This window comes from Haliotis rufescens, unplaced genomic scaffold (genome assembly GCF_023055435.1).
Source record: "Haliotis rufescens isolate VD_foot unplaced genomic scaffold, xgHalRufe1.0.p SCAF_21, whole genome shotgun sequence".
In the NCBI taxonomy this organism is placed as follows: domain Eukaryota; kingdom Metazoa; phylum Mollusca; class Gastropoda; order Lepetellida; family Haliotidae; genus Haliotis; species Haliotis rufescens.
In genome coordinates, this window is record NW_025963902.1 from 3,681,370 (window position 1) to 3,707,321 (window position 25,952).

At 40.8% G+C, this 25,952-nt stretch overlaps 3 protein-coding genes across 6 annotated transcripts in view; 2 read left to right on the forward strand and 1 right to left on the reverse strand.

Annotated features, from left to right (window-relative positions):
- Nucleotides 1-3,379: 3,379 nt before the first annotated feature.
- Nucleotides 3,380-5,416, forward strand: LOC124133311 (selenoprotein H-like; the record flags this gene model as incomplete). Its single annotated transcript, XM_046497667.2, has 3 exons — nt 3,380-3,515; nt 4,192-4,305; nt 5,153-5,416. Coding segments are annotated over 2 exons (237 nt in total), but the record flags the coding sequence as incomplete, so codon positions are not given.
- Nucleotides 5,417-8,627: 3,211 nt separating this feature from the next.
- LOC124133413 (DNA-directed RNA polymerase II subunit RPB11-a) lies at nt 8,628-14,255 on the reverse strand. Its single transcript, XM_046497822.2, has 4 exons — nt 14,123-14,255; nt 13,758-13,847; nt 10,480-10,654; nt 8,628-9,302 (listed from the first exon to the last, which is right to left on the reverse strand). The coding sequence occupies exons 1-4, from the start codon at nt 14,173-14,175 to the stop codon at nt 9,267-9,269; spliced, it is 354 nt and encodes a 117-aa protein (XP_046353778.1). The 5' UTR covers nt 14,176-14,255; the 3' UTR covers nt 8,628-9,266.
- A 124-nt stretch (nt 14,256-14,379) lies between these two features.
- LOC124133412 overlaps nt 14,380-25,952 on the forward strand; it is a 45,188-nt gene continuing 33,615 nt past the window's right edge. The window contains exons 1-4 of one of the 4 annotated variants that reach the window (XM_048401119.1): nt 14,380-14,470; nt 19,369-20,228; nt 24,324-24,525; nt 25,147-25,353. In XM_048401119.1, the coding sequence (XP_048257076.1) occupies nt 19,416-20,228; nt 24,324-24,525; nt 25,147-25,353 (1,222 nt within the window). In that variant the 5' untranslated portion in view covers nt 14,380-14,470; nt 19,369-19,415. Of the gene's footprint in view, nt 14,471-14,668; nt 14,883-19,368; nt 20,229-24,323; nt 24,526-25,146; nt 25,354-25,952 lie in introns of those variants that run through there. The other 3 variants (XM_048401120.1, XM_048401118.1, XM_048401117.1) reach the window with 3 other exon arrangements.

The following is a 25,952-nucleotide window of genomic DNA, read 5'->3' on the forward strand; positions in this document are numbered from 1 at the left end:
TAAACACTGACGGACTACTTCCACATTCCTGGGGAAAGCCCTGGGAATTCCCTAGCACGAAAACATGCATAAGCGTTCTCTCTGATCATTTAGAACCTCTATTCTTGGTCTCAGCGTTTCAGTTTACATTGAGAAATGTCAGGGAGCGTGACTGCATGATTGTTCACGAATATCCTCGCTACGGCCAATCCTAATGAACAAACGAAGAAATGCACATTTAACTGACTATCGTAGTATCGACTCACGGACGTATATACGTCTTTGATCGACTCGACCCGTGCCTAGACTGACATTGACCGTCTCCAGCAATCTATGAATTTACCTTTGTGTCTGTTTGACGCATCTTTATTCACCTTTCAATGATAGGCCAGTTGATCAACGATGACGAACACATGTAACCGCCACAGGTTCATTAACAACTTCGGAAATCTCTCCCGTCACATTTATCGTGTCGGTCATTTTGACGTCTTGTACTTGATGTAAATGTATTACGACGCGCTGTCATTGTGACTGACTTACTGAGGTAGTTCTTTACAGACCTTTCTCATCTAATGAGGATATGATTTGAACACGTGTGCTGCGTAAGATGTTTCTGAAGAGCAAGTTGTACATCCATACGCCCATGTCACCTCTCATTTTGAGGAGCTATTTTACTCCGCGATATGGCTGTCAGTGTAAACATGAAGTCGCACGCACTAAATATGTTTAGATCTAGGCCTACATCCTTTGAGGTAAGAAATTGTGATAATTTTTTTATAAGAATTGACTTTCACTTTGTGTGAGTTCATTGGAGTATGAACCTTCATAGAGTGAGGGCCAAACTGTTTGAACGTCGGAGCTTGCGACGACGTTCTCACAATGTTGGCCCTCACACAAAGTGAAGGTCAATTCTCAAATACAGCACGTCGCAACAGCAACGGAACCACAATTTGTCGAATGACGTCAACAATCTTCAGCTATGAAGTCGTGTCTCGTGTGACGTCATTCCGACCCCCACGTCACAATAGGATACGAATGACGTCAACAATGTCGTCCGGATTACGGAAACAATACACTGTTGTTTCATGACGTGATATGACCCTTAGGATACATACGATTTTTATTAACCCCGATATGTTTGCACCCGTAGGTAATTGCTGAAAAAAATGCCGATTCGACGTTAAATCTTAAGTTTAACTCACTCACTCATAAATTTGGTACATAACTGAGTGTGGAATTAAACAAGAAACAAAAACAGTTTGGATTTAAACCCGTGAATGTCATGAGTGTCTTTATCATATGACTCCTAAACTGTTTTCCTCGTTTAGCTATGCAAGTATATGTGTGTTCCGTTATACGACATGAAATAGCGGACTTTTAATCAATCACATGACTCTTTTAAAAGTTTAAATTTCCACTTTTGTAAAAGTAAATACGAATAATCTATTCCCCGTAAATTATAAATAACGCAAGACATACATTTTCATAACATATGATAAGCCGAATATATAATAACACCAAGTTGTTATATGTTTTCTTATCTCATATAATTTGTATGTCATGGGCTTTGACCCGTAAAGATTCCGGGGTAGAATAGGTCTTCGATCAGCAATCCATGCTTGCCGTAAAAGGTGACTATGCTTGTCGTAAGAGGCGACTATAACAGGATATCGGGTAGTCAGACGTACTCGCTGACTTGGTTGATGCATGTCATCGTATCCCAATTGCGTGGATCGATGCTCATGATGTCAATCACTGGATTGTCTGGTCCAGACTCGATTATTTACAGACCGCCGTCATATAGCTGGAATATTGCTGAAGGCGGCGTTGAACAACGTGAAACAAACAAACAATATATGCTTTGTTTGTTTCACTTTAATTGTCATGTGATAAATCAAAATCAAAATGAAGATCATCAAGTTAATACTTGATTGTCCTCATCCGTTGTTTTGTCCATGGATCAATATTTGCAAATCGATGCAAACAATAAAACTTTTGACATTTTACCGAAGAAAACCCGAATCGACATGGCGGGAAAAATCACGCCTTCGTGGACAACTGGGCTCTGTCTATTTACAGCCTCTGTAAGCGCCGCATTGGCATAAGAAAACTAGTCCAAATCAGGGCTTCAGCGGGGTAAACATGGAGCGAAAGAGTAAAAAACGAGGTAAAACAACACAGAAGAACGATGTCAGCATACCAAAAGAAGATGTTGCAGATGAAGCTGATGATGTAGTGAAGAAGCCCAAACTGTCAACTGGGGAACTTGGTGAAGTGAATCATGTTATCAACCTCACCATTGAACACTGGTAAGTCGGAGTGACCAACACACGGGCACTCAGCGAGAGACATCGATCCATATTTATAAAGGGGGGAGTGAGAGGGGTGGGGGTGAATTAAAGGGATAGGGTTGTTACACTACTGGTTCATCAGCTTATCAATGCACATAAAGACTTCATCGTTTATGAATTGAAAAAACTTTCCCCTTATTGTAGCAAAATTTAAACAAAATATCGTGTTTATATTTTTTACATAGGCTTGCTTTAAATACACAATCACATCAGTTAAAATGTACCACTCGTACAATTCGTGTTTGGTAAACATAAACTCGCATTAATTATTAAATGAAGAAAGCAATATTAAAAACGTATCTTCAGACAAAATTTATTAACTGGATCGGTAACAGTTACCTTTATCCACTGCTTGATGTGCCACTGTAAAAATATTTTTGCAATCGCTAAAACTTCATGATCGGTAAATATTTGTTCAGAACGGGGGTATAGGTCTATTGATTAAATCCCTGTTTGCTCTCTTGGTATGTTTAACTTGTTTGTTTAAATGCTGCTCTTAGCAATATGCCAGCTATATGACTGCATGCAGCTTATGAATAATCCAGTGTGGACAAGACAATCCATTGATTGAAATTGTGAGCAAGGATCTATGAAGTCTGGATACGATGACTTGCAATGAACCAATTTTTAAGTGATCGAGTCTGACCACATGATCCATTTGATCGCCTCTTAAGACCAGCATATATATATATAGGTTGTTGGGGACCTTTTCTAACCCAGAATCCCAATGATACTTGGACATATGAAGTCTTAGGTCCCTAGTCAGTGTCCCTGTCTCCCTTTTTTTTCATGTAAATAACATCCCACAACAGAAAATGTGAAATAAATTAAGACTTAAATATATAAAAAAAATATTGCACTGAGCCCTCCAAATCAGCATATATATCTGACTATTATCTGTCTCTCTATCTATCCATCTGTAATCTGAGATGAAATACATCCAAACTTCATAAGGGTTGTGTTGCCTGAAACAGAGGCATATTTAATGAGGGTCCAGAGCAGAGTGGTTTTTCCTTGATCTTTTGTTCTTTCTTTCCAGCAAATCCTGACGAGTGTTTGAGCGTAGAGCTACGGAACTTGCTGATGCTCTACGCAGTCACTTCAGTGAAGTGAACCTGACCTTGAACCCTGAAAAGCCACGCCGTGGCAGCTTTGAGATCACCCTGACAACAGAGGATGGATCAGGTAAGTGTATTCAACATCTTGAAGGGAAAATAACAACAATCTTCCAAATTATCATGTCTTAGAGGCACACTACGGAAGGAGGTAATATGAAATGGGGAATAACATCTTGTTCAAGATTATTACACTTATATGGTGACGTGCATGGACGTGTGTGTGGGGCTGCTTGTACTAGGCCGGACTGATGCTGATTGTATAGTGCAAGCTCACCGAAATACCATGCCGTAGTTTAACATGAATACCCAACTCAAACACAAACTGGCCCCGAGCCGACCAGTCCTTGTTTTAGCCCTTAATGGCAAGCGCCAGACAGGGTAACAACAAGTACCATCTTTTAACGTCGGTATGACGCTTGCGGGGATCAAACCCCGGACCTTCCGCTCACGGGGCAGATGCTCTACCACTAGACCACGGAGGGGGTCACCAAGTAAGAATGAGGTATAACAGTTCCACAAGGGTCAAAGTTGTGGTGAAAGCTGCCAGATGTGAGAAAATTGTGATAATTAGACTTCAGCACTTGTGTTTTGGTCTTAAAACAGAACCACATATAGAGGTATGGTTAAGTAGTATCGAGAAGTAAAAAATCCACCCATGCATCGGTGTATCATCCGACCATTATTCCAGTGGTGTTTCAAGTTTGTTGGCGTGGAGCAGTCCATGTATAAAAGGGGTGTTTCAGATGTGTTGGTGTGGACCGGCCTCAAGAAGGGACCCCCAAGAAAGCTGAAGTTCCCGGACAGTGATGCCATTGCCAAGGAGATTCAGAAGAACTTGAAGTGAAGTCACAGCTAAGGTACAGACATTCTCCTTGTTGAGGCAGCCCAAGTTACCTTCTTAATTAGTTGGACTGCACGGTATTACCAGTTTTCTGCAGTACACTTTTCAAATGATACTTATTGCAATATTCTTCTATGTTCCCTTATATTGGGCAAAGAAAGATAAAACAAGTTTTGTTGTTTTGTATTGTGTAACCTAAATTCTACACCAAAAATTATTCATAAATGTTTCCCTTCAAAATTGACAAAATTGCGCAAACGAGGAAGGATTTCTCACGTTATCTTCCCTATATCCATGACTACAAAATGGCGCCGACTTACAATGCTGAGTAATACTTCATGTATGTGGAATTCATCTCCCTTATGCTCACATATGCATGCATGTTACATTGTAACGCTGTGTTTTTCATGCCGTCTTTCTACGCACGTCAATGTTCAATGTGGTTTGATGATTAAAACTACATTCAATAACAAGTCACATTGTATTCTTGATATATACCAACAAGGATGGTTAGTCATTCTAACTACTGGCTTTGTCATGTATCAAATGTTGTACCTTATATTTGTTTGTTGTTTAACGCCACACTCGGCAGTATTCCAGCTATATAATGGTGGTCTGTTAATGACTGACATGAACATCGATCGATGCAATTGGGATACGCTGACATGTATCAACCAAGTCAGCAAGCCCGACACCTGATCCTGTTAGTCGCCTCTTGTGACAAGCATAGTTGTCTTTTACGACAAGCATGGGTTGCGGAAGACCTATTCTAAGCCGGATGCATTCACGGGTGCATTCACGGGTGCATTAAAATTTACTTGTGATATTACTGTATCCAGTAACTGTGTACTGCTTCCTTCCAGGTGTATTGGTAACTCTCACTGGTCTGTGCGACTGTCTCGATGAAAGAGTCTGACGCAAGATGTACATCTGTTGGACGCTGGAAGGTTGACAGACGTTAGACCAATGGGACGAACACCGATGAAGCTTGCTTTGCATGTGGACTCCCTGGCCATGTTGTGCAGGCACCATGACGTTGTGTGTGGTATTGGTGTCATGTGAGGGATATGGTGGCAAGTGAATGTTTTTTGTTTGGTAATTTTTCAATAAAATGTCTCAAACTTCAATGGTTTTAGTTGTTAGTAAACGACAACCCTCTATTCTGTGTGTATAGGGAGAGGGTATGGTTTTATGCCGCTTTTAGCACTATTCCCACAATATCATGGCGGGGGACACCAGAAATGGGCTTCACACCTTGTACCCATGTGGGGAATCACACCTGGGTCTTTGGTGTGACGAGTGAAAACTTTAACCACTGCCCTACCCCACCGCCTCTGTTCGTCTGTATCGGCACTGGATGCAAATGTATGCTACAACAGAACTCACAGCACCCAATTCTTTCCTATTACTATAGTTCATCTGTCACATGCAGGGAGGTGCTCTGCTTCTGTGTGCATCCACGGCCAGGCATGGGCAATGAAAATGGCAGGGTCTCCAACCAGACATTCTCATCTTTCCTACGCCCGACTGGCAAATATCTTTTGACTAATCATTAAGGATATCAGAGGCAGGGTTTTGCCAGGATGTTGGTGTGACCAGTTCCACAAGCATATCAATATTTCACTCTTTTTTTTTACACATTACCTTCTTCCGTCACCCAGCCGTCTAAGGTGCTGCGATTTGCTGTGCAGAGTTGCGTCCCTTGGACACGCCAGAAACCTATGATTGTGGGTTCGAATCCCGGTTCACCCCGATTATGTTTCTAGGTTTGTCAGCACCATACCCGTGCTCGTGGGTTTCACCGAAGTGGTAAACATCTGAGACCTGCGTCACTTCGGGTTTTCCTCCCACATTAAGCTGACACGCCGTGATATAACTGGAATACTGTGTTAAAAGCAGCATTCAACCCAACTCACTCACTCACTCTTCCGTCACCCAACAACATGTCCTCTCTGCAAGTAGCTGCTATTTTTTACCAAAGGATCATGCAGAGGCTTGATTCCAGAGAGTGCTAAACCAATCAACACTCTTCTTACATCACATCAACAGCAATGTGTCTCAATGGGCAACGTGCAACATGCGCCATTGCCTTGTGGGTGCCTGCTCTCCACATAATCAGACCCATAAATATCCGGGGTAAAATTGCTCTTCAGCAACCCATTCTTGCCGTAAATGGCAACTAACAGGATCAGGTGGTCAGACTCGCTGACTTGGTTGATGCATGTCATCGTATCCCAATAATGTGGATCGATGCTCATGATGTCAATCACTGGACTTTCTGGTCCAGACTTTATTATATTCAGACCGCCATAACATAGCTGGAATAAGTGCAGCATTAGACAACAAAGAAACAACCAAACAGACAAACTACACATAATCACAATCTGATATGACACCTCCCTGTGTGAAGATCTGACAAACCACCTCAGGTGGTCACATCAGGGTAACTTTCTAAACTGCCAGTCAGCTTTGAGGTTTCCAAATCCTTGATACAAGAGTGATGAGTTCAGAGCAGCATATTTGAATCAAAATGAACTAATGGCATCTACATTTACAGCCAGAGGGGAATACCAGCGGAGGAATATTTGGATGGGTTTTTTTTGTGTGTAAAAATCAAAATTTCTGAAATTGAGGTGGTAAAGATAATCATTTTAAGAAGTCGACATCTGATTGCAGCCAAACATAATTTGAGGATCACCAGACATGGCCTTATGAATGTGTGTCCAATCTACTACCCATCTTCCCGAGGCAAGAGAGTTAACTAACTGACTTTAAAATTCCAGTTTCCACCCTTGCCGAACTAGGCTGGAATAACTGGGCTCAATCGTAGCGCCACCAGTGGCTATTACCAGTCATGTCCCTTCTAAGCCTCTCATACGGACCAATCAGATTCCACCTCTCGTATCACTTGCGTTTGCTTCATACAAAATGGTGGCACCCGGTCAGTTGGACCGATCGACAATCAAGATCTATATTCTGATAAAACGGGTCTTACATCGCGAAATGCATCAAATCACGTGAGCACCTTGATTAAAAACATGAAAACATTTGGAAAATATCTGCTGACAACGAGTTGGCGGTGAACATGCTTTGCAAATCCTGCAATCGACCAAAATCTGTACGACAGTGGATTTCGATTTCGATGCGCGATTTTGATTGGACTATGCACAGACTCGTTAGTCCGGCCAAAATGTAACTCCATAATACTAGCCTAGTTCGGCAAGGGTGGAAACTGGACTTTAATAGTTAACTCTCTTGCCTCGGGAAGATGTCAACTTCCAGGCATAAGGTGGTGAGGTGAAATTGGGTTTAACGTCGCGTCCAAGATTATTGCACTTATATAGCGACGTGCATGCACGTGTATGTGTGTGTGTGGCTGCTTGTACTAGTCCGGACTGATGCTGATTTATAGTGCTAGCTCACTGAGATACCATGCCGCAGTTTAACATGAATACCCCACTCAGACACAGTATACTGACTCCGAGCCGACCAGTCCTTGTTTTAGCCCCTTAATGCCGAGAGCCAGACAGGGTAACAACAAGTACAATCTTTTAACGTCTTTTTGTATGACGCGGCCCGGGATCGAACCCTGGACCTTCCGCTCTCCGGGCGGACGCTCTACCACTAGACCATGGAGGCGGTCTCCAGGCATAAGAGACAGCCTCATCAGCTTCCTAGCTTCAGGGACATGAAACAACACTACAACACCACACACATCAGCTGTATGTATTAGCGAGGAGTAAGTTGGTCTTAATGCTGCTTTGGACAATTTCCAGTTATACCACGACATTTTAGCTTACTTTCGAAGGAAAGCCCGAAAAAATGCAGGATGGTACCACTTTGGTAATACCCACAAGGACGAGTGTGGTGCTGACAAATCACGAAACAAGTGGGGCAAACTGGGATTCAAACCGATTATCATAGGATACTGGCGTGCCCAAGGGATGCAACTCTGCACAGTGCATTATGGAACCTTAGATGACTGTGCCGACCATGCCCCTTGGCCGTAGTACATACTAATCTGTGAAAATATTGATGATGCCAGCAGATCTCTAAATTACCTATAACAATGACTATAAGTGAGTGAGTATGGTTTTACACCGCTTTTAGCAATATTCCAGCAATATCACGGCGGGGGACACCAGAAATGGGCTTCACACATAGTACCCATGTCGGGAATCGAACCCGGGTCTTCAGCGTGACGAGCGAACGCTTTAACCGTCAGGCTACCCGACCGCCCCCACAATGACTATAAACTAGTACACCATGACATAAAGAAAACATTACTCTGTTCATGACAAACTGACGTCAGGATAAAAATACAAGTCAACGTCAACATCCTGATGAAGATGATTTATTTACAATGCATACAATGTAATGAAATGTGATGACCTTTTTCGCCAATAGCCACTAAAGATCTGTTTATGAAAAACATATGGTTTAAAGATTCCCATGAAAGTTAAAGGAATTTTCTCATTCCTTAATTTAAACATGTTGAAGAGCACATGATTTTTTATTCAGAAACAGTGAGCTGGGTCAACACCATTGTTACAATTATTCCAGCAATATCATGGTGGTGAAACTCCAAAAATAGGCATAACACATTGTACCCATGTGGGGAATCGGGACCTGATCCTTTGGTGGGACAAGAGAACACTTTAACCACTAGGCTACCCCACCGCCTCTCATTCACAATGTAGTTGTGAATGTAACACAAAGGGACTAAATGACATTCTGAACATTACTCTCAGCTCAAGTTGTATCATTGAGACTACTTATAATTACAAACCCTCCGTAGATTTCCACAAACCATAACATTTTCAATGGCCCATCCCGTGGGTATCCTCTGGATCCAAATGTTAATGACTGTCACCCTGGTTACCAATACCATGATAAAAAGGGATGAACCACAAATAACTAGGTCGGCAGTGGCTCAAAAGAAATGTTTTGTCATATTCCTGCTCTGGTACTTCCTCTTCATATGTCTCCTTCCTGGCGCTCCTTGACTGATTCCTGAAAGGAATGGTCAAAATAGGTATGACATGACATCTTTAACTATAATCTCCAACAATTGACCTGTGATGGATACTTTCACGTTTTCTCAAACTTTTTACATCTACAATGACAAACAACCATGGCTATACACACATGGAAATTCTATACCAGCCAGTTAGTATGTCCAGTAATACATAGAATCTACAGGCCAAGTTTGGTTACCTCTGAAATGACCAGTGTGCGAAATAGCCGCTTGTCTGCTAGCCTGAGCCTACCAACATTTCAGTCGGCCTAAAGATTCTGTAATGTCCCTAGCCTGACTGTCTACTGAGATCTTAACAGGGATTTTTTTACAATCATTACCCTTTATCATATAAAACTCACAATTAGCAATTTGGTTTCCCTGTATAGATACCTGAGAGAATTTGGGCCCTACTGGCCAGAATTGACTTAACAAAACATTACCAATCTGCAGGGGGTGGATAGGGATTTTAAAAAAAAAAAAGGGAGGAGGGGGGGGATATTCCAAAGTCACAATCAAGTAAACCATTATTAATCTTGCTTTAACAACCAAATCAACATGTTATCATGGTAGGCAATGTGCATACAAAATGCACACCCCCCCACACACACACACACACCAAGACCCCATGTACATAGCAAACCCTTATAGTAATCACTACATTAATTTGAAATTGTTCAAGACAATTTACTTCATAATCCTTGCTATACTTCTTATCTGCACTACCAGAGCTCTATCATGTGTTTATATAAGCTTTTGGTTATCTGGGTATTTTACCCAGGGGTTTGATTGGGGAACCACAATTTTTAGGGGGTATTCAAATTTTTTTTGAAAATATCTCTATCAAAACTGGAGTATTAAAGTTTCAGTTTGTTTGTTTGTTGTTTAACGCCGCACTCAGCAATATTCCAGCTATATGATGGCGGTCTGTAAAATAATCGAGTTTGGACCAGACAATCCAGTGATTGACATCACGAGCATTGATCCACGCAATTGGGATCGATGACATGTATCAACCAAGTCAGCGAGTCTGACCACCCGATCCCGTTAGTCGCCTTTTACAACAAGCATAGTTGCCTTTTACGGCAAGCATGGGTTGCTGAAGACCTATTCTACCCTGGAATCTTCAGGGGTCTAGTAAAGTTTCAGAGTATATGGGTATGTGCACTGTACTTTGAATCTCTCCTCCAGCAGTGAGATCTCACTGATCAGATCTGTGATGGCGTTGGTGAAGGCCTCCTGTGGGCTGTAGTCGGGAGTGGTCTGAATCCTCACAACAAACTTGTGTTCAAGGGGGTGGGGCACCTTGTACCCAGCAAAGAGCACCTGGGGGTCCTTCAGCAGCTGACTGGGGAAACAAGAACAAGTCTATGTTACTATGGTTACACTACTGGCAGTGAGCGAGTGAGTATGGTTTTACACCGCCTTCAGCACATTTAGCAATTTTCTTGCACTATAACGGCAGGGGACACCAGACATGGACTTCACACATTGCACCCATGTAGGGAACTGAACCCAGGTCTTTGGCATGATAACCACGATGAGTGGAAGCCTGCTCATAGCACTCATCTTTCCGAGGCAAGAGAGTTAACTGACTATAAAAGTCCAGTTTCCACCCTTGCCGAACTAGGCTGGAATTATGGAGTTACATTTGGCTGGACTGACAAGTCTATGCATAGTCCAATCAAAATCGCGCAACAAAATCGAAATCCGGTTCGTAAACTGTCGTGCAGATTTTGGTTGATTGCAGGATTTGCAAAGCATGTGCACCACCAACTCTTTGTCAACAGATATTTTCCAAATCTTTTCATGTTTTTAGTCAATGTGCTCATGTAATTTGATGCACTTTGCGATGTAAGATCCATTTTATCACAATATAGATCTTGATTATCGATCAGATCTTCTTGACTGGGCAGCGCCATTTTGTTTGAAGCAAATGCAAGCGATACAAGGGATGGAATCTGATTGGTCCATAGGAGAGGCTTAGAGGGGACATTACTCGTAATAGCCATTGGTGGTGCTACGATCGAGCCCAGGAATTCCAGCCTATTTTGGCAAGGGTGGAAACTGGACTTTTAAAGTCAGTCAACTCTCTTGCCTCGGGAAGATGATAACACTAAACATGCCAAATACTGGTAACTCTGGCTCATTCTAACATATTTGATCATGCATACCATTATGACGCACACATACCCACCCTCACTCTCTTCTTTTGCTCAGGTAAGTTGTGCTTTACTTGCCGCACAAGTTACATGTACCCAGATAACCTTAAGTACACTTAAATGTATACAATTAATCCCAAATCTAGTCTACCTTTATTCATGCTGATGTACACTGGCTAGTAACCTAGTCCACTACTGATGTCAATGTTTTGGGAAAATAATCATCCCTTATTAACTTGCTCGCAATGCTCTTTGATTACTGTGACAGTCTTGAGGCACTTATTCTAGTACACTAGAGTGTACCTCAGGTACATAGTGGTATAACATGTGCTGATTAGGATTAATGTAGGTCCTCCTTTGACGAGGCGCTATCCATAACCCTTAGGCCTCCATTCTGATCCAGCCTCGCTTTATCATGTTTATTATGTTAGTTTGTTTGTTGTTTTACGCCACACTCAGCAATATTCCAGCTATATGATGGCTGGCTGTAAATAATCGAGTTTGGACCAGACAATCCAGTGATTGACATCACGAGCATAGATCTTCGCAATTGGGATACGATGACATGCATCAACTGTGTCAGCGAGCCTGACCACCCGATCCTGTTAGTCGCCTCTTACGACAAGCATAGTCACCATTTAAAGCAAGCATGGGTTCCAGAAGACCTATTCTACCTCGGATCTTCACGAGTCTCACATTTGTGATACCAAGGTTTAACACCCTTTACCATTCAAACCCATTGTACAAATCATTGGATTAGCACCCATTTTACAACGTAAGGGTAAGCTGTCGGTTCGTGTTTAGGGTAAGATATCTCACTTATTTTGCAAATACTTCCAAAGTTAATCTGCCATTCAAAGTTAGAACATGTAGAACTAAACTAAAGAGCTTCACTAGCCCAGGTAAAGATAAAATGCACGTGTAATATTAAAACAATGGGAAAATTTGAAAATTTTCACTAGCCCACAGGAATTTGTACTACATCATGTACATAATCAGTCAAACAGCGAAGTTGGGGTACCTAGGATACATATCATTTAAGAATTGACCTTCACTTTGTGTGAGTTCATTGGAGTATGAACCTTCATAGAGTGAGGGCCAAACTGTATGAACGTCGGAGCTTGCGACGACGTTCATACAATGTTTGGCCCTCACTCTATGAAGGTTCATACTCCAATGAACTCACACAAAGTGAAGGTCAATTCTTATAATTTTTTTATCACAATTTCTTACCTCAAAAGATGTAGGCCTAGATCTAAACACAATTTTATTTAGTACGTGTGACTTTATGTTTACAGTGACAGCCATACAACAACCAGCTATATCGCAGAGTGAAATAGTTCCTCAAAAAGAGAGGTGACATGGGCGTATGGATGCACAACTTGCTCTCAAGAAACATCTTACGCAGCACATGTGTTCAAATCATATCCTCATTAGATGAGAAAGGTCTGTAAAGAACTACCTCAGTAAGTCAGTCACAATGACAGCGCGTTGTAATACATTTACATCAAGTACAAGACGTCAAAATGGCCGACAAGATAAACCTGACGGGATAGATTTCCGAAGTTGTTGATGAACCTTTGGCGGTTACATGTGTTAGTCATCATTGATCAACTGGCCGATCATTGAAAGGTGAATAAAGATGCGTCAAACAGACACAAAGGTAAATTCATAGATTGCTGGAGATGGTCAATGTCAGCCTAGGCACGGATCGAGTCGATACTACGATAGTTTAGATGTGCATTTCTTCGTTTGTTCATTAGGATGGGCCGTAGCGAGGATATTCGTGAACAATCATGCAGTCACGCTCTCTGACATTTCTCAAAGTATACTGAAACGCTGAGACCAAGAATAAAGGTTCTAAATGATCAGAGAGAACGCTTATGCATGTTTTCGTGCTAGGGAATTCCCAGGGGTTTCCCCAGGAATGTGGAAGTAGTCCGTCAGTGTTTACGTCATTTCAAGAACACGGTCTCGTGAAAAACGTATGAACGTCAAATTGTGTCGTTCATACACTTATGAACGTCAATTTCGCGGTCATGTGACCGACCTCTCGTCCAATGGAAAAGCTGTATATCGTGTAAAATTCAAATAAAAAAATTATAAAGGGATGCATGATTGAAAAGGGAACCATGGGCCAAGGATAAAGTTGGGGGTAACCCTACAACATTAGGACCGAAGAGACGTGCATGGTAGTGACGTGTGAGCGACAGTCAGAGCCAATTAGTGCGATAGAGCAGTGCCCATTCAGTTGCTGTCAAGTGCACCTTCACAGATATACGTCCTTACACTGTAATGGTGTTGCCTAGAGTGTGGTCTTCCTTGTTCACTGTGAAGAGGGCAGCATTTGGAACCTTGGTATCTTTCTCGATTTGTATTCTGAAAAAGGATAAACAAATAAAAAGTACTCTGTGCAGTTAGTTATTAGATCTACAAACTTATTTTATATCTACAAACTTGTTTTGATTTCTTTCCTTTTTTTCACTTATTATCTTTATCAGTAAAATCACTGTGCGAATGTGATGTGTGAATAAATTGGATTCCAAAATTGACATGGAGAATGTGATTCAATGTTCTTTCTAAAATGACGCTGATCACTCCATGATCTTACATATGCCAAAGTGTTCTGTTATAAGTTATGACAAGATACCTACTTTTTTTCTCCCTCAAACAAGAGGAATGACTCGAATGTGGGTGGCGCATTCATGGTTTACGTTTTCACGTTCACGCTTTCAAAACTTCCGGTTTTCAATACTGCAGACGTAGTCATAGAGCAGCAAATGCTGAAAGTAAATGGAAAAATTAAATGATCATCAAAAAGTACTATGTATTTCTACTGTCAAAATTAATCAAACCATATTGACCAAAACAATTATGTATTTCTATTTTAATGCACGATTGCGAGGTTACGGAAAGGGGACACAACTCTTACACGGACACTTGTCCGACAACAAATACATGCAAGAATGCAGACCAAAAGTTGTGTATAACTTCAGCACTTGGTGAGTAATGTCAGCCTGCTAGTCTATTGCACATAGTGTAATTTCGTAACCACCATAATACAATGCACATATACTTTCACCCTTGTTTGAAACCTTACCATGGTCTCTCATGCGTATCGGAACAGGTTTTGTCCTCCGTGGTCTAATTGCTCGATTAGCAGGTAAGTCTGAGCCAATACGGTTAATGTCTCGCGTGAATATAACGATTAGCTCATTAAGTATGCGGGCGCAGAACGGGCGAACAATGATATACTTACCTGATAATGTGGCATACAACTCGGAGTATAGGCAGGTGCCAATATACAACCCTCACTCAGATGGTTGAGCACTGCATAGATTGTGTTTATTTTTGCTTGTTAGAGTTAGTAGCCTGAGTGACTTTTACTCAGGTTAGTCCTGCTTGATATGGAAAGTAAGTGATGAACAGGAAATGCACATCAGTTTTAGTTATGGCAGCATGCACAATTTGATAGAATTATGACATTATCCAGAACAGGTAAGGTGTACTTTGTGATGTTATGGATGTTTTGCATTTTTCATACCTTCAAAACACAACTTAAGTACAGCAGGGAAGTAACTCAAAATGCATAGAGCAAAATAGTCATTCTATGAGACCAAAATTGAAACCTCCCAAATTGGAACTACAATTTCCTCCATTCTATATTTTAGTAGCTCTATTGGCGACTAGTCAGACAGTTATATTTCAGTATAAACATAATAAAGGCCACCACCCATAACCCGTATTACATTATCCAAAAAGGTTGAAAATATTAACAATTTTACAAAACACAGTTTGTAAGGTTATTTACATATTTTTAGAAAATAGCATAGATTTGCTTGGACATTTTCATTTTTGTTACTAATGATATATATTAAATTGTGTTGGTTTATGTACATAAGGAGTAGTGGGTAGTTTATTGGTTATGCATTTTCTTGTCATACCAAGGCCTATGTTTATTGGAACAGGTGAATTGGGTTAATTTATCACTCAAAATAACAGTAAAGGCCACATTTTACTGCAATGTCTGTCTATCAGAGCAGACAAACTGCCAAGTCCTGTGTTTATTGGAACAGGTGACTTGGGTTAATTCATCACTCAAAATAACAGTAAAGGCCACATTTTACTGCAATGTCTATGCACCATACAAGTGCATACAACTACTGTTGGTCCTATACCAAAGGTATCTGAAGTTCTGACTTAAAATCTCTTAAATGATTAAATGTTATGTGCTATTGAAACAAACTGTAGAGAGGTGTTTGATAGTACAAGAAACACCAAATTCATTATTTAAGAAATTTTATGTCAGAACTATCTATTCCTATATTGTTGTATACCGTATTCGACGTAATAAGCGCCCGCTCTAATAAGCATCCACAACGATATTTGCTAATATATTGGCTAGTGAACAATCCCAATTAGCACCCCTTCCGATTGATCAATGTACACAACATTTATTTATTTGTGTATAATACGCACTCGTGTGTTATATGCACCCTTAATTATGGGCAATTAAATTCTTGAAAATATATCTCTTGTGTACTTTTCTTTGTATCATTTCAGGCAGTCAGATGAAAACCACAAAATTTACAATCTTTCAACTCTGTTTTTTTTTCACCAAAATTATATTCTAATAAGAGCCACCTATTTCTGATTTTGAGAGCGCCCTGGGTGCTTATTACGTCGATGAGTGAAAAAATATTGGTTACCCAATGAAAAATGTAATAACCCAATTATAATAGAAAGTCTAGAGTAAAAACTCAATTGCTGAAGAATTTATCTGGAGCTCTATGACTGCCTATCAATGTTCACAAAATCGTCTCTAAGAGAATTATTTTAAAGCTTGTATTTTGTAACACTCTTATGTTATAATAAGTACAGTTATTGAGGATTACACTTTTACCAAATGAAACAAAATATATATTTTAAATTTTTTTAAAACTTAAATGTCACCTGATGAAGGAGTAAGCATGTACTCCGAAACGTTGTGTTCCTCATAATAAAGAAGTTGACATCCGTAAATTCTCTTCCTAAGACCTTATGTGTATCACTTCTAAATGCCTTTCAAGGACCTTGAATGTCAATGGATAACAAAATGCAAACTTGATAGTTCCTGGCAACAGTCCAACTGTTTGCATAATTCATGGTGTTTATCACCTACTACCTAGTTTTCTTATGATGCACTGGGATATTAATTTACCTGAAAATATGATTGTGAAATCTATAGCTCCTGTTACCATGGTTATAGAAAAACAACAGACCTTCCTGTAAGTCAGTTGCTGTGGTCATAGGCATGGTTTGTATACATGGCCGCCTGGGGCAGGTGTATGTCCAAACAGGTGGCAGGGTCTCGCTATCTTATTACCTTCACATAGATTGTCTTGGAGAAGACAGCTGGACAGAGTGAGTGTATCAAGATATATGAGTAGAAACGGCATAATTGTCTCAGCTCTTGTCTTAAAAAACATCTTTAATTCCAGGAAGCTCAGTATTACTCTAATGTTAACATTACCTAGAATGAAATATATTACAGGAACATACAGGTTATCACACGAGTGTGTTTGGGGATGGTAAATATCCTGTATTAGGAATAAACATTGTATTTAGCGAGCCTTGGCCTTGCAATGTTTCGGTAATGTTTGTTAGAGTAGGAAAGCGATTTTCAAGCACAGAATTAAAGAATGACATTATATGATAAAGGTTATCATTCTTCAATACTTTGCTTGAAAATCTCTTTCCTTCTCTAACAAACATTTCCGACACATTGCAAGTTTTCTTGGAATGTGTGCATTAATGTATATTAGTTATTACGTCACAGGGTAAGTGATTTGTCAGTCGGACAGTGACAGTAGCCAATGTAGTTCCAACTGAAACATGTTTCTTATACTGTGGCGAAACAACATGTATGCAAAACAGTTGCCTACACCAATTGTTTTTACTTGCCTTCGCGGCAATCCATCGGTTTGTCCGCTAGAGTAACTGCCCTTTGTCAAAGGAAAGCTACTCTGACCCTAGGCTATGAGACGTCACGACCATGGTCAGATGTTGTTGACAGTCTGTCCGGTTAATCCTGTCATAACGTTACAAAGTTCAGTCAGATCTACGCACAGTGACAAAACGAAACAAGGTAACAATACAAACATATTTCGGCCAAATCCAACTGTTTTAATTTGTGGAAAAGGTCGTAGAGGTCTACAAGCACAGATATAGCTACTGATCCCGCTTAGCTAGGACTAGTGCCCTCGCAAAATTGTTTAGCACTTTATGTCTCCAAAGTTGCCCAAACTTGCAAAATGCCTTAGCTACGTCACATTTAGACACTGATTTTCAGTACCGTATATTACTCTTCTTTTGATAATGATAGCAAATATCCCTGTAGTTTATCCAGATTCCCGATGGTAATTCTGACTCGATTGCCGAAAGACAAGGTTTGTTTGTAAACAGTGAAAGTATTCCCTACTTGACCTTTGATATTTGCATCTCTATCTGCATATGACCCCAACGGATATCGTTTTTATCTGTTGGCTTTATCCTGCAGAGAAACTACCCATTATAAGATAAATACTTATATCTGCCGTTATTCAACCTCATAGCTGCTGCAAATGATAGTAATAAGTCCCAATTTGATTTTAACATTTCCCAATTTCTCAGAATATACACACCAAAAAAAGTGAATCTTTTTTAACTATATCATGATTTTCTTCTTGAAGAATCCTAGGGAAATCGTTGCATTTGGAGCAAACCTCCATAATCTCTTTAATTTCCAACAGACCTCTGATAGCCTGTAAGCACAATTTCAAAAACAAGAATTCCTTATGACCCATATATATCAATGTATTAGTAAATTTTTAATGTTAATGCTGTGTCGATGCAAATGTTTGAATATTGAAACTCAGTTAATGATTCACTGCCACAGACATGTTTACATCAATTTAAGATTACCACAGTTAATATGGACAATGAGAAGGCAGGAAATTCAATTTATTATAATCTGGATCAGCCAAGTTGATATTTATCATGAAACTAATCCATTGCAGGTCCACATAGCCATTTCTAATCTTTATGCACATCCAGAATAAATAATGTTCTTAGCTGATGTATTGTACAGTTTCCAGTCATTAATAAAGACTCAGATGTTCATTAGGTATTTTGTTGTCATGTTGTAATATAACCAGTATTCATTGACAACTTGTAGCTCTTAAGCTGGAGATTATCACCGAGGCCAAAAACTGTGTTTCAGTGTTTTTTCAGCGTCGTTATTTTCTATATTTGCAATATGTCAGTAACATCCTGCTTTCAAATGAAGATAGTGGCTGATTTGTCTATAGTGAAAATTGTGAAGCATAACAAGTTTACACTTGTGGCATTTATGATGTGCAATACAGGATGTGGTTCCAGATTAGGGATGTGGATCTAGATTAGGGATGTGGATCCAGATTAGGGATGTGGATCTAGATTAGGGATGTGGATCTAGATTAGGGACGGGGATCCAGATTAGGGATGTGGATCAAGATTAGGGACAGGGATCCAGATTAGGGATGTGGATCTAGATTAGGGATGTGGATCTAGATTAGGGATGTGGATCCAGATTAAGGACAGGGATCCAGATTAGGGATGGGGATCCAGATGAGGGATGTGGATCTAGATTAGGGATGTGGATCGAGATTAGGGATGTGGATCCAGGTGAGGGATGTGGATCTAGATTAGGGACAGGGATCCAGGTTAGGGATGGGGATCCAGCTTAGGGAAAGGGATTCAGCTTAGGGAAGGGGATCCAGGTTAGGGACAGGGATCCAGATTAGGGACAGGGATCCAGATTAGGGATGGGGATTCATTGGTCCATTGTTGCACCTGTATTTTCAGTGATTCATTCTGTGTACTGTGATTATTTTTCTTGCAGTGTCGAGCACAGTACTTAATTGGACCACCCGCCAGATTAGATTGAAAATGCGTCGTCGTTGTCTGGGAATACGATGTCGGACTGGCCTTATACTGATCATATTGACGCTGTGCCTGTGTGGGGTATATTTCACTTACAAATCTCTCAGTGGACAAGAAACTTCACATTCTCGCCGTCGCAACTCATTCCCATCTCTGGACAAAAGGAAAGGGTTACGATTCCAAGCAGCGAAGCAGAGACATGGCAACGTGAGACCACCTGATTCCACCAATGACTGGCACAAGGAACAACAGATCATGAGACAATCTTTGATGTCAGGATCGTTAAAATTTAATCCTGTTTTACAGAAAAAACTTCATAGCTTTATTTCTGAACTCTATCCCGATGACTGGGGCACAGCACGAGAAACTGACGAAGTTGCATTGGAGTTGAAGTCGTTGCTGTTGGATGTTGGTTTAGGGAGCAATATGTCTTGTAAGCAGATTGATAGTCTACATATCGGTGGGAATATGGCCCGGTCAGATAAAAGATATGTCGAGCGTGGTCGCTTTGATGAGTACAGTCGAAACGAGGTGACAGTGAAGAGTCAGTCGTTTGACGTCGGTACGAAGATCAAGTGTATGAAGAAGGTGTATGATTTTGAATACTGCAGCCTGATGGGGAATTACAAGATGATGAGGGAGATCCTGTACCTGGCTCTGCTGCGGCATCCCACCATCGTCAACATGCTCGGCTACTGTGTCCGTGGAGACCAGATCTCGCCAGAGATTCGGAAGAAGGGGCTGATTGTTGTCACGGAGTTAGGGTCACCACTAAGTCCCCATTCCCTTGCGTCAATGCCCTGGCAGACCAAAGTCATGGTGAGTATTGTATGTGTTCAGATACATTTAAAAATATAAGAAGGATTTTATGATCTAACCCACTCAGCCACCAAGGCTTCCACAAAATGACGCTTGTCAGAGGGGTACACAAGGTACGTGATCTAGACTACCAGTTGTCAGACTTTCATTTTGTGGAAGCCTCGGTGGCTGAGTGGGTTAGATCGCTGTGTTCTGGCGATTAGGTGCCTCACTCTGGCAGTATGGGCTCAAATCCTGGACAGGACTCAACCCCAAAAGTAAAAAGTACGAGAATCTGTACTTTACTATGAAAGTGTTATCCCAAATATAACATTTGTTACATTTGACCACTTTCTTAATGGCATTGTGTGTTCATAGCTTTCGGCCATGGGAGCCGTGCCAATGTACACTTGTCAGAGGGGTACACAAAGTATGTGGTCTAGACTGCCAGTTGTTGGACTTTCATTTTGTGGAAGCATCGGTGGCTGAGTGAGTGAGATCACTGACTTTGTGTGCTGGAGATTAGGTGCCTCACTCTGGCAGTGTGGGTTCGAATCCCGGACTCAACCCCATAAGTACGAGAATCTGTACTTTACCAAGAAAGTGTTATCCAAAATATAACATTTGTTACATCATCATCTGGATTTCAAATTTTTATCAGTGACAGAATTAGAAATTGGCACTCGTCCTGTAGTCCTTGCTAAACTGCCCAATAGTTAAGGTATCCTAAGGACTAGTAGAAATTTGCCATTTGTAATAGTTTTGCAATATGTTATTTTTATACATGTTATAAGGACTCATGGACTAAAACTGTCGCTGTGCCATTGCAGAACCAAAAGACATTTAAACTTGATAATTTTCATCACTGGAAAACAATTTGAACTGTTTATTATTTCATTTTTCCTTCCACCATTTGCATCCAACCAGTGACACTGTAGCCTGTCATCTTGGAACACAGTGTTTGAAGTCAAAAGGTCCATGTCACTGCCCTGATGTAAGACTGACAGATTCAGGGGGTCTTATACTATAGGACATACCTTGGAGACTCCCGAACCCCCCTTTATTTCTGACATTGGAATGTTACTCAGGGTTTTACCTTGATCTACCAGGGGTCAAGAGGACCCCCAATTACTATTTTCATGGGTCCTTGCATAAATTATTAGGGTCCTGAAAAGTAATGAAATAGTGTGGTGTTCTGCACTGTAAGATTTGATAATGAGTAGGTTATTGAATTTTTAAAAATATATGAACATGGAGTCCTATCATGGTCCTATATAACCTCCTGCATGACATGTTGATTGACCATGTTTGATCACATTGTTTGATCATGTTGATTGTTTGATTGTGTTGATTGATCATGCAGATTGGTCATGTTTGATCATGCAGATTGATCATGTCGATTGGTCATGTTTGATCATGTTGATTGATCATGACGATTGATCATGTTTGATGATGATGATTGATCATGACGATTGATCATGTTTGATTCTGTTGATTGATCATGTTTGATAACATTGTTTGATCCTGTTGATTGATCATGCTGATTGATCATGTTTGATAACGTTGTTTGATCCTGTTGATTGATCCTGTTGATTGATCATGTTTGATAACATTGTTTGATCCTGTTGATTGATCCTGTTGATTGATCATATTTCATCATGTTTGATCATGTTGTTTGGTCATGTTGATTGATCATATGATAATGTTGATTGAGTCATGTTCTTTACCATGTTATGAAGCATGACTCATGTGTATGAAACTGAAAGTGATGTAAACACTATGCTTGTCATGTTTTTCACTCTTACATCTTAAACATGTCCATTAACAGGGTTGATAGGTAGAGCTAAACCATGCTGCACAGCTTTTACTGTCCTACATCTACTAGACTAGCTTGGTTGATGGCGTGGAATTCTGCTCACAACATTCAACATTGATCACTGGATTGCCTTGACCAGGCTTGATTAGCTCAAGATTGCCGTTATAAAGCTGTAATATTGCTGAGTGTAATTAAACAACAAACAAAGATAATACAGACGCTATTCTCTATCAATAGTTTTCATAGACATTGTTGTGGCAAGAAACTGAACAATTAAAAGATACTCTTTTAAATTTGCTTTGATCCAAAATACATCCTACTCAAAAGTTGAAGAGACTCTTTTTTATCTATTTGTTACCGATTCATAAAATGTTACCATGGTTACCTCTCTACATCCTAAGCAATCTGAACAAAATAGACAAAAGTTAATGGACTACAACAATAATAGCAACATTTGGGTAGAGATCTTTATACCATTGTCAAGCAGGACAGAATAATAAACATGGTACAGAATTATCATATATATGATATATATATATATGATTATATACATTAGGTGAAGAACAATGATCTTACATGGGCTCGTGAAGATCCGGGGTAGAGTAGGTCTTCAGCAACCCATGCTTGCCGTAAAAGGCGACTATGCTTGTCGTAAAAGGCGACTAACGGGATCGGGTGGTCAGGCTCGCTGACTTGGTTGATGCATGTCATCGATCCCAATTGCGTGGATCAATGCTCATGTTATCAATCACTGGATTGTCTGGTCCAGGCTCGATTATTTACAGACCGCCGTCATATAGCTGGAATATTGCTGAGTACGGCGTTAAACAACAAACAAAAAAAACCAAAAAAAATGATCTTACATGAGAGGGATTAACATGAGTAGGCTAACTAACAACAGAAGGATAATACTGAAACAACATGATGGACAAAGAACACACAAGGAAGCCCATTAAACCAGATTAAATTATTTAGGTAGGATGATAGGAAAAACTATTGCTTGATGGTTTAAACATATTTATTTTCGCAAAAGTGTGAAAATGGATTGGTAAACCAGCGAAGCGCTTATGTTAAAACCACTCCATTACACATAGGACATATTACAATGAACACATCAATGAAGGTCAGATGTAACAAATGAATTGTACATGCCAAGCTAGATGTGTATATATAATAAATCTATTTGTAGTTTATATTAGGCAATTCATTTAACTGAAAATCTGCCAGTTTTTAATATGAAGTTTCGAATTGAATCTAATATTAGCATTTGCTCTTCCTTACTCAAATATGAATTTCCGCATAGCACTGTTTGTAAAGAATAATCATGTTGGTAAAAATACATTTCATTTAGAAGAACGTGGTAATTTGTACACACAAAAAGAAGTGTAAGGCATCTTCGGTATGATATCCTCAGGAACAAGTTTTTGTATCCTAGATATATCTATCATACTGATCTGTGTTAACATCGCTGCAGCCAAGCCTGAGGCGACTGTGAATAATTTGACATAATCTGCTTCCTTAATTTAAATCCCTATTGCTTGATGAGTTCATAGTCATGATAGTAGGGGGATGGAATTAAATAGCCAAGATTTTTGTGTTGATTTCAGTATAATAAAGATGTCCAAGGATGAAGATAATACGAATAACAATGGGCTCTTTGTACAGTATTTCTTTTTTGTTGGAAAGTATTATTGTAGCTCACATAAACATCTTTAGTAATGCCCCATCAACCCATGCTGGTTGTAGGTTACACAGTTGTCTAAGGCACCACAATTCGCTGTGCAGAGTTGTGTCCCTTTGACACGCCAGAAACCTATGATTGTGAGTTCGAATCCTGGTTCGCCCAAATTATGTCTTTAGGTTTGTCAGCACCATACCCGTGTTTGTCGGTTTCACTGAAGTGGTAAACGTCTGAGACCTGCATCACTTCAGGCTTTCCTCCCATATTAAGCTGATATAACTGGAATACTGTTAAAAGCGGCGTTAAACCCAACTCACTCGTGATGGTTGTAAGAGGCGACTTAATGGATGGTCAGACTCAGAGACTTGATTGCTTGCCTGTCCTCATCGCCCGAGAACAGAGATTGGTGGTAACCATGGTAACAGTATCAATCACTGGATTGTCTTGTCCAGATTTGATTATTTACAGGCTGCCCTCATCATGTGTTCTATGGTGGAATATTGCTAAGTGAAGTGTGATGTTACACAACAAACGAACAACAAACGAACAACAAACGAACAACAAGACTCTTTGAGGACTTAAGCTGCATTTCTACCCCTGGTGTATGTTTGTGTTACAGTATGCTCTCCAACTTGCCAAGCTGTTGGAATATTTAGAATCAAGCCCTATCGGCAACGTGGCACTAGGGAAGATCAGCATGGAGGACTTCATCGTCGTGAACAACGGCTACTCCCTACGGCTCGTGGACCTTGATGACATGATGCCTCACGAGAAGACCTGCAGCTCAGACAGTGACTGCATCAATGATGGCAAGTCACTGGGTAGGTAGTCGTCTTTAGGTGGACCTGAAATGAAAATATTGACTTGGATTACCTTCGAACAGAGAATTGTTGTCATTATTGGCTACCAGTAGTTCAAGCTACCTGGTTCATGACAGGCTTATGTGCTCAGTGAACAAACATCAGCAGTCATCACTTAATCAAAGAGCTTGGACCCATCAAAGATATGTCAAGTTATCTATAATGTGGTGCATACCTGTGCTCGTGGGTTTCACCGAAGTGGTAAACGTCTGAGACCTGCATCACTTCGGGCTTTCCTCCCACATTAATCTGACACGCCGTGATATAACTGGAATACTGTTAAAAGCGGCGTTAAACCCAACTCACTCACTCACTCACTCACTCACTCACTCACTCACTCACTATAATGTAGTGCAGGGGCACAGTTGGCACAGCTGCCTGCCATGTAGAGTTCAAATCTGATTTGCCGTTATTATGTTTTTAGGTTTGTCAGCACCATATCCATGCTCGCAGATTTCACTAAAATGGTAGATGTCTAATACCTGCAGCACCTAGTGCTCACCCATTAAGCTTAAATGTTCTGATGAAACCACACTGGCTGATATGACAGGTCACCATGTAATATGTCTGACTGTGTTGCAGGTATACAGTGTAACTCTGGTCGGTGCTTGGGGCTGAACAAGGCATCCAATATGAATCGTCTTGGGAGTCTGATGATGGACCCCATCCTCCGAAGCTCCCCCGCCTCCCAGTCTCAGCGCGTAGACGACATCCTCAACAGACTCCTCAACAACCAGATCTCCGCCCAGGAACTCACCACCAGCCTCAAACAGATCCAGGATGAAGCAGGTGAGCCTTAGGCCTGTCTGTCTACTGTGTGTGACCAGCTCTCCTGTACGGCTTTAGGGGCCCAGTGCCTGTCTCATGTACTGTGTGTGTGGGAAGACCCGCTCTCCTGTACGGCTTTAGGGGCCAAGGGCCTGTCTCATGTACCATCTGTGACCCGCTCTCCTGTACGGCTTTAAGGGCACAGGGCCTGTCTCATGTACTGTGTGTGGGAAGACCCGCTCTCCTGTACAGTTTTAGGGGCACAGGGCCTGTCTCATGTACTGTGTGTGTGTGACCAGCTCTCCTGTATGGCTTTAAGGGCACAGGGCCTGTCTCATGTACTGTGTGTGTGTGACCCGCTCTCCTGTACGGCTTTAAGGGCACAGGGCCTGTCTCATGTACTGTGTGTGTGTGACCAGCTCTCCTGTACGGCTTTAAGGGCACAGGGCCTGTCTCATGTAGTGTGTGTATGGGAAGACCCGCTCTCCTGTACGGCTTTAAGGGCACAGGGCCTGTCTCATGTACTGTGTGTGTGTGACCAGCTCTCCTGTACGGCTTTAAGGGCACAGGGCCTGTCTCATGTACTGTGTGTGTGTGACCAGCTCTCCTGTACGGCTTTA

Coding starts and splice junctions, on each gene's coding strand:
- LOC124133413 (XM_046497822.2), bottom strand. CDS start 14,175: ATGAATGCGCCACCCACATTCGAGTCATTCCTCTTGTTTGAGGGAGAA. Junction 10,655..13,757: donor CTAGGCAACACCATTACAGT/GTAAGGACGTAT, acceptor TTGTTTCCCCAG/TCAGCTGCTGAAGGACCCCC. Junction 9,303..10,479: donor TGCTGGAGGAGAGATTCAAA/GTACAGTGCACA, acceptor CATTCCTTTCAG/GAATCAGTCAAGGAGCGCCA.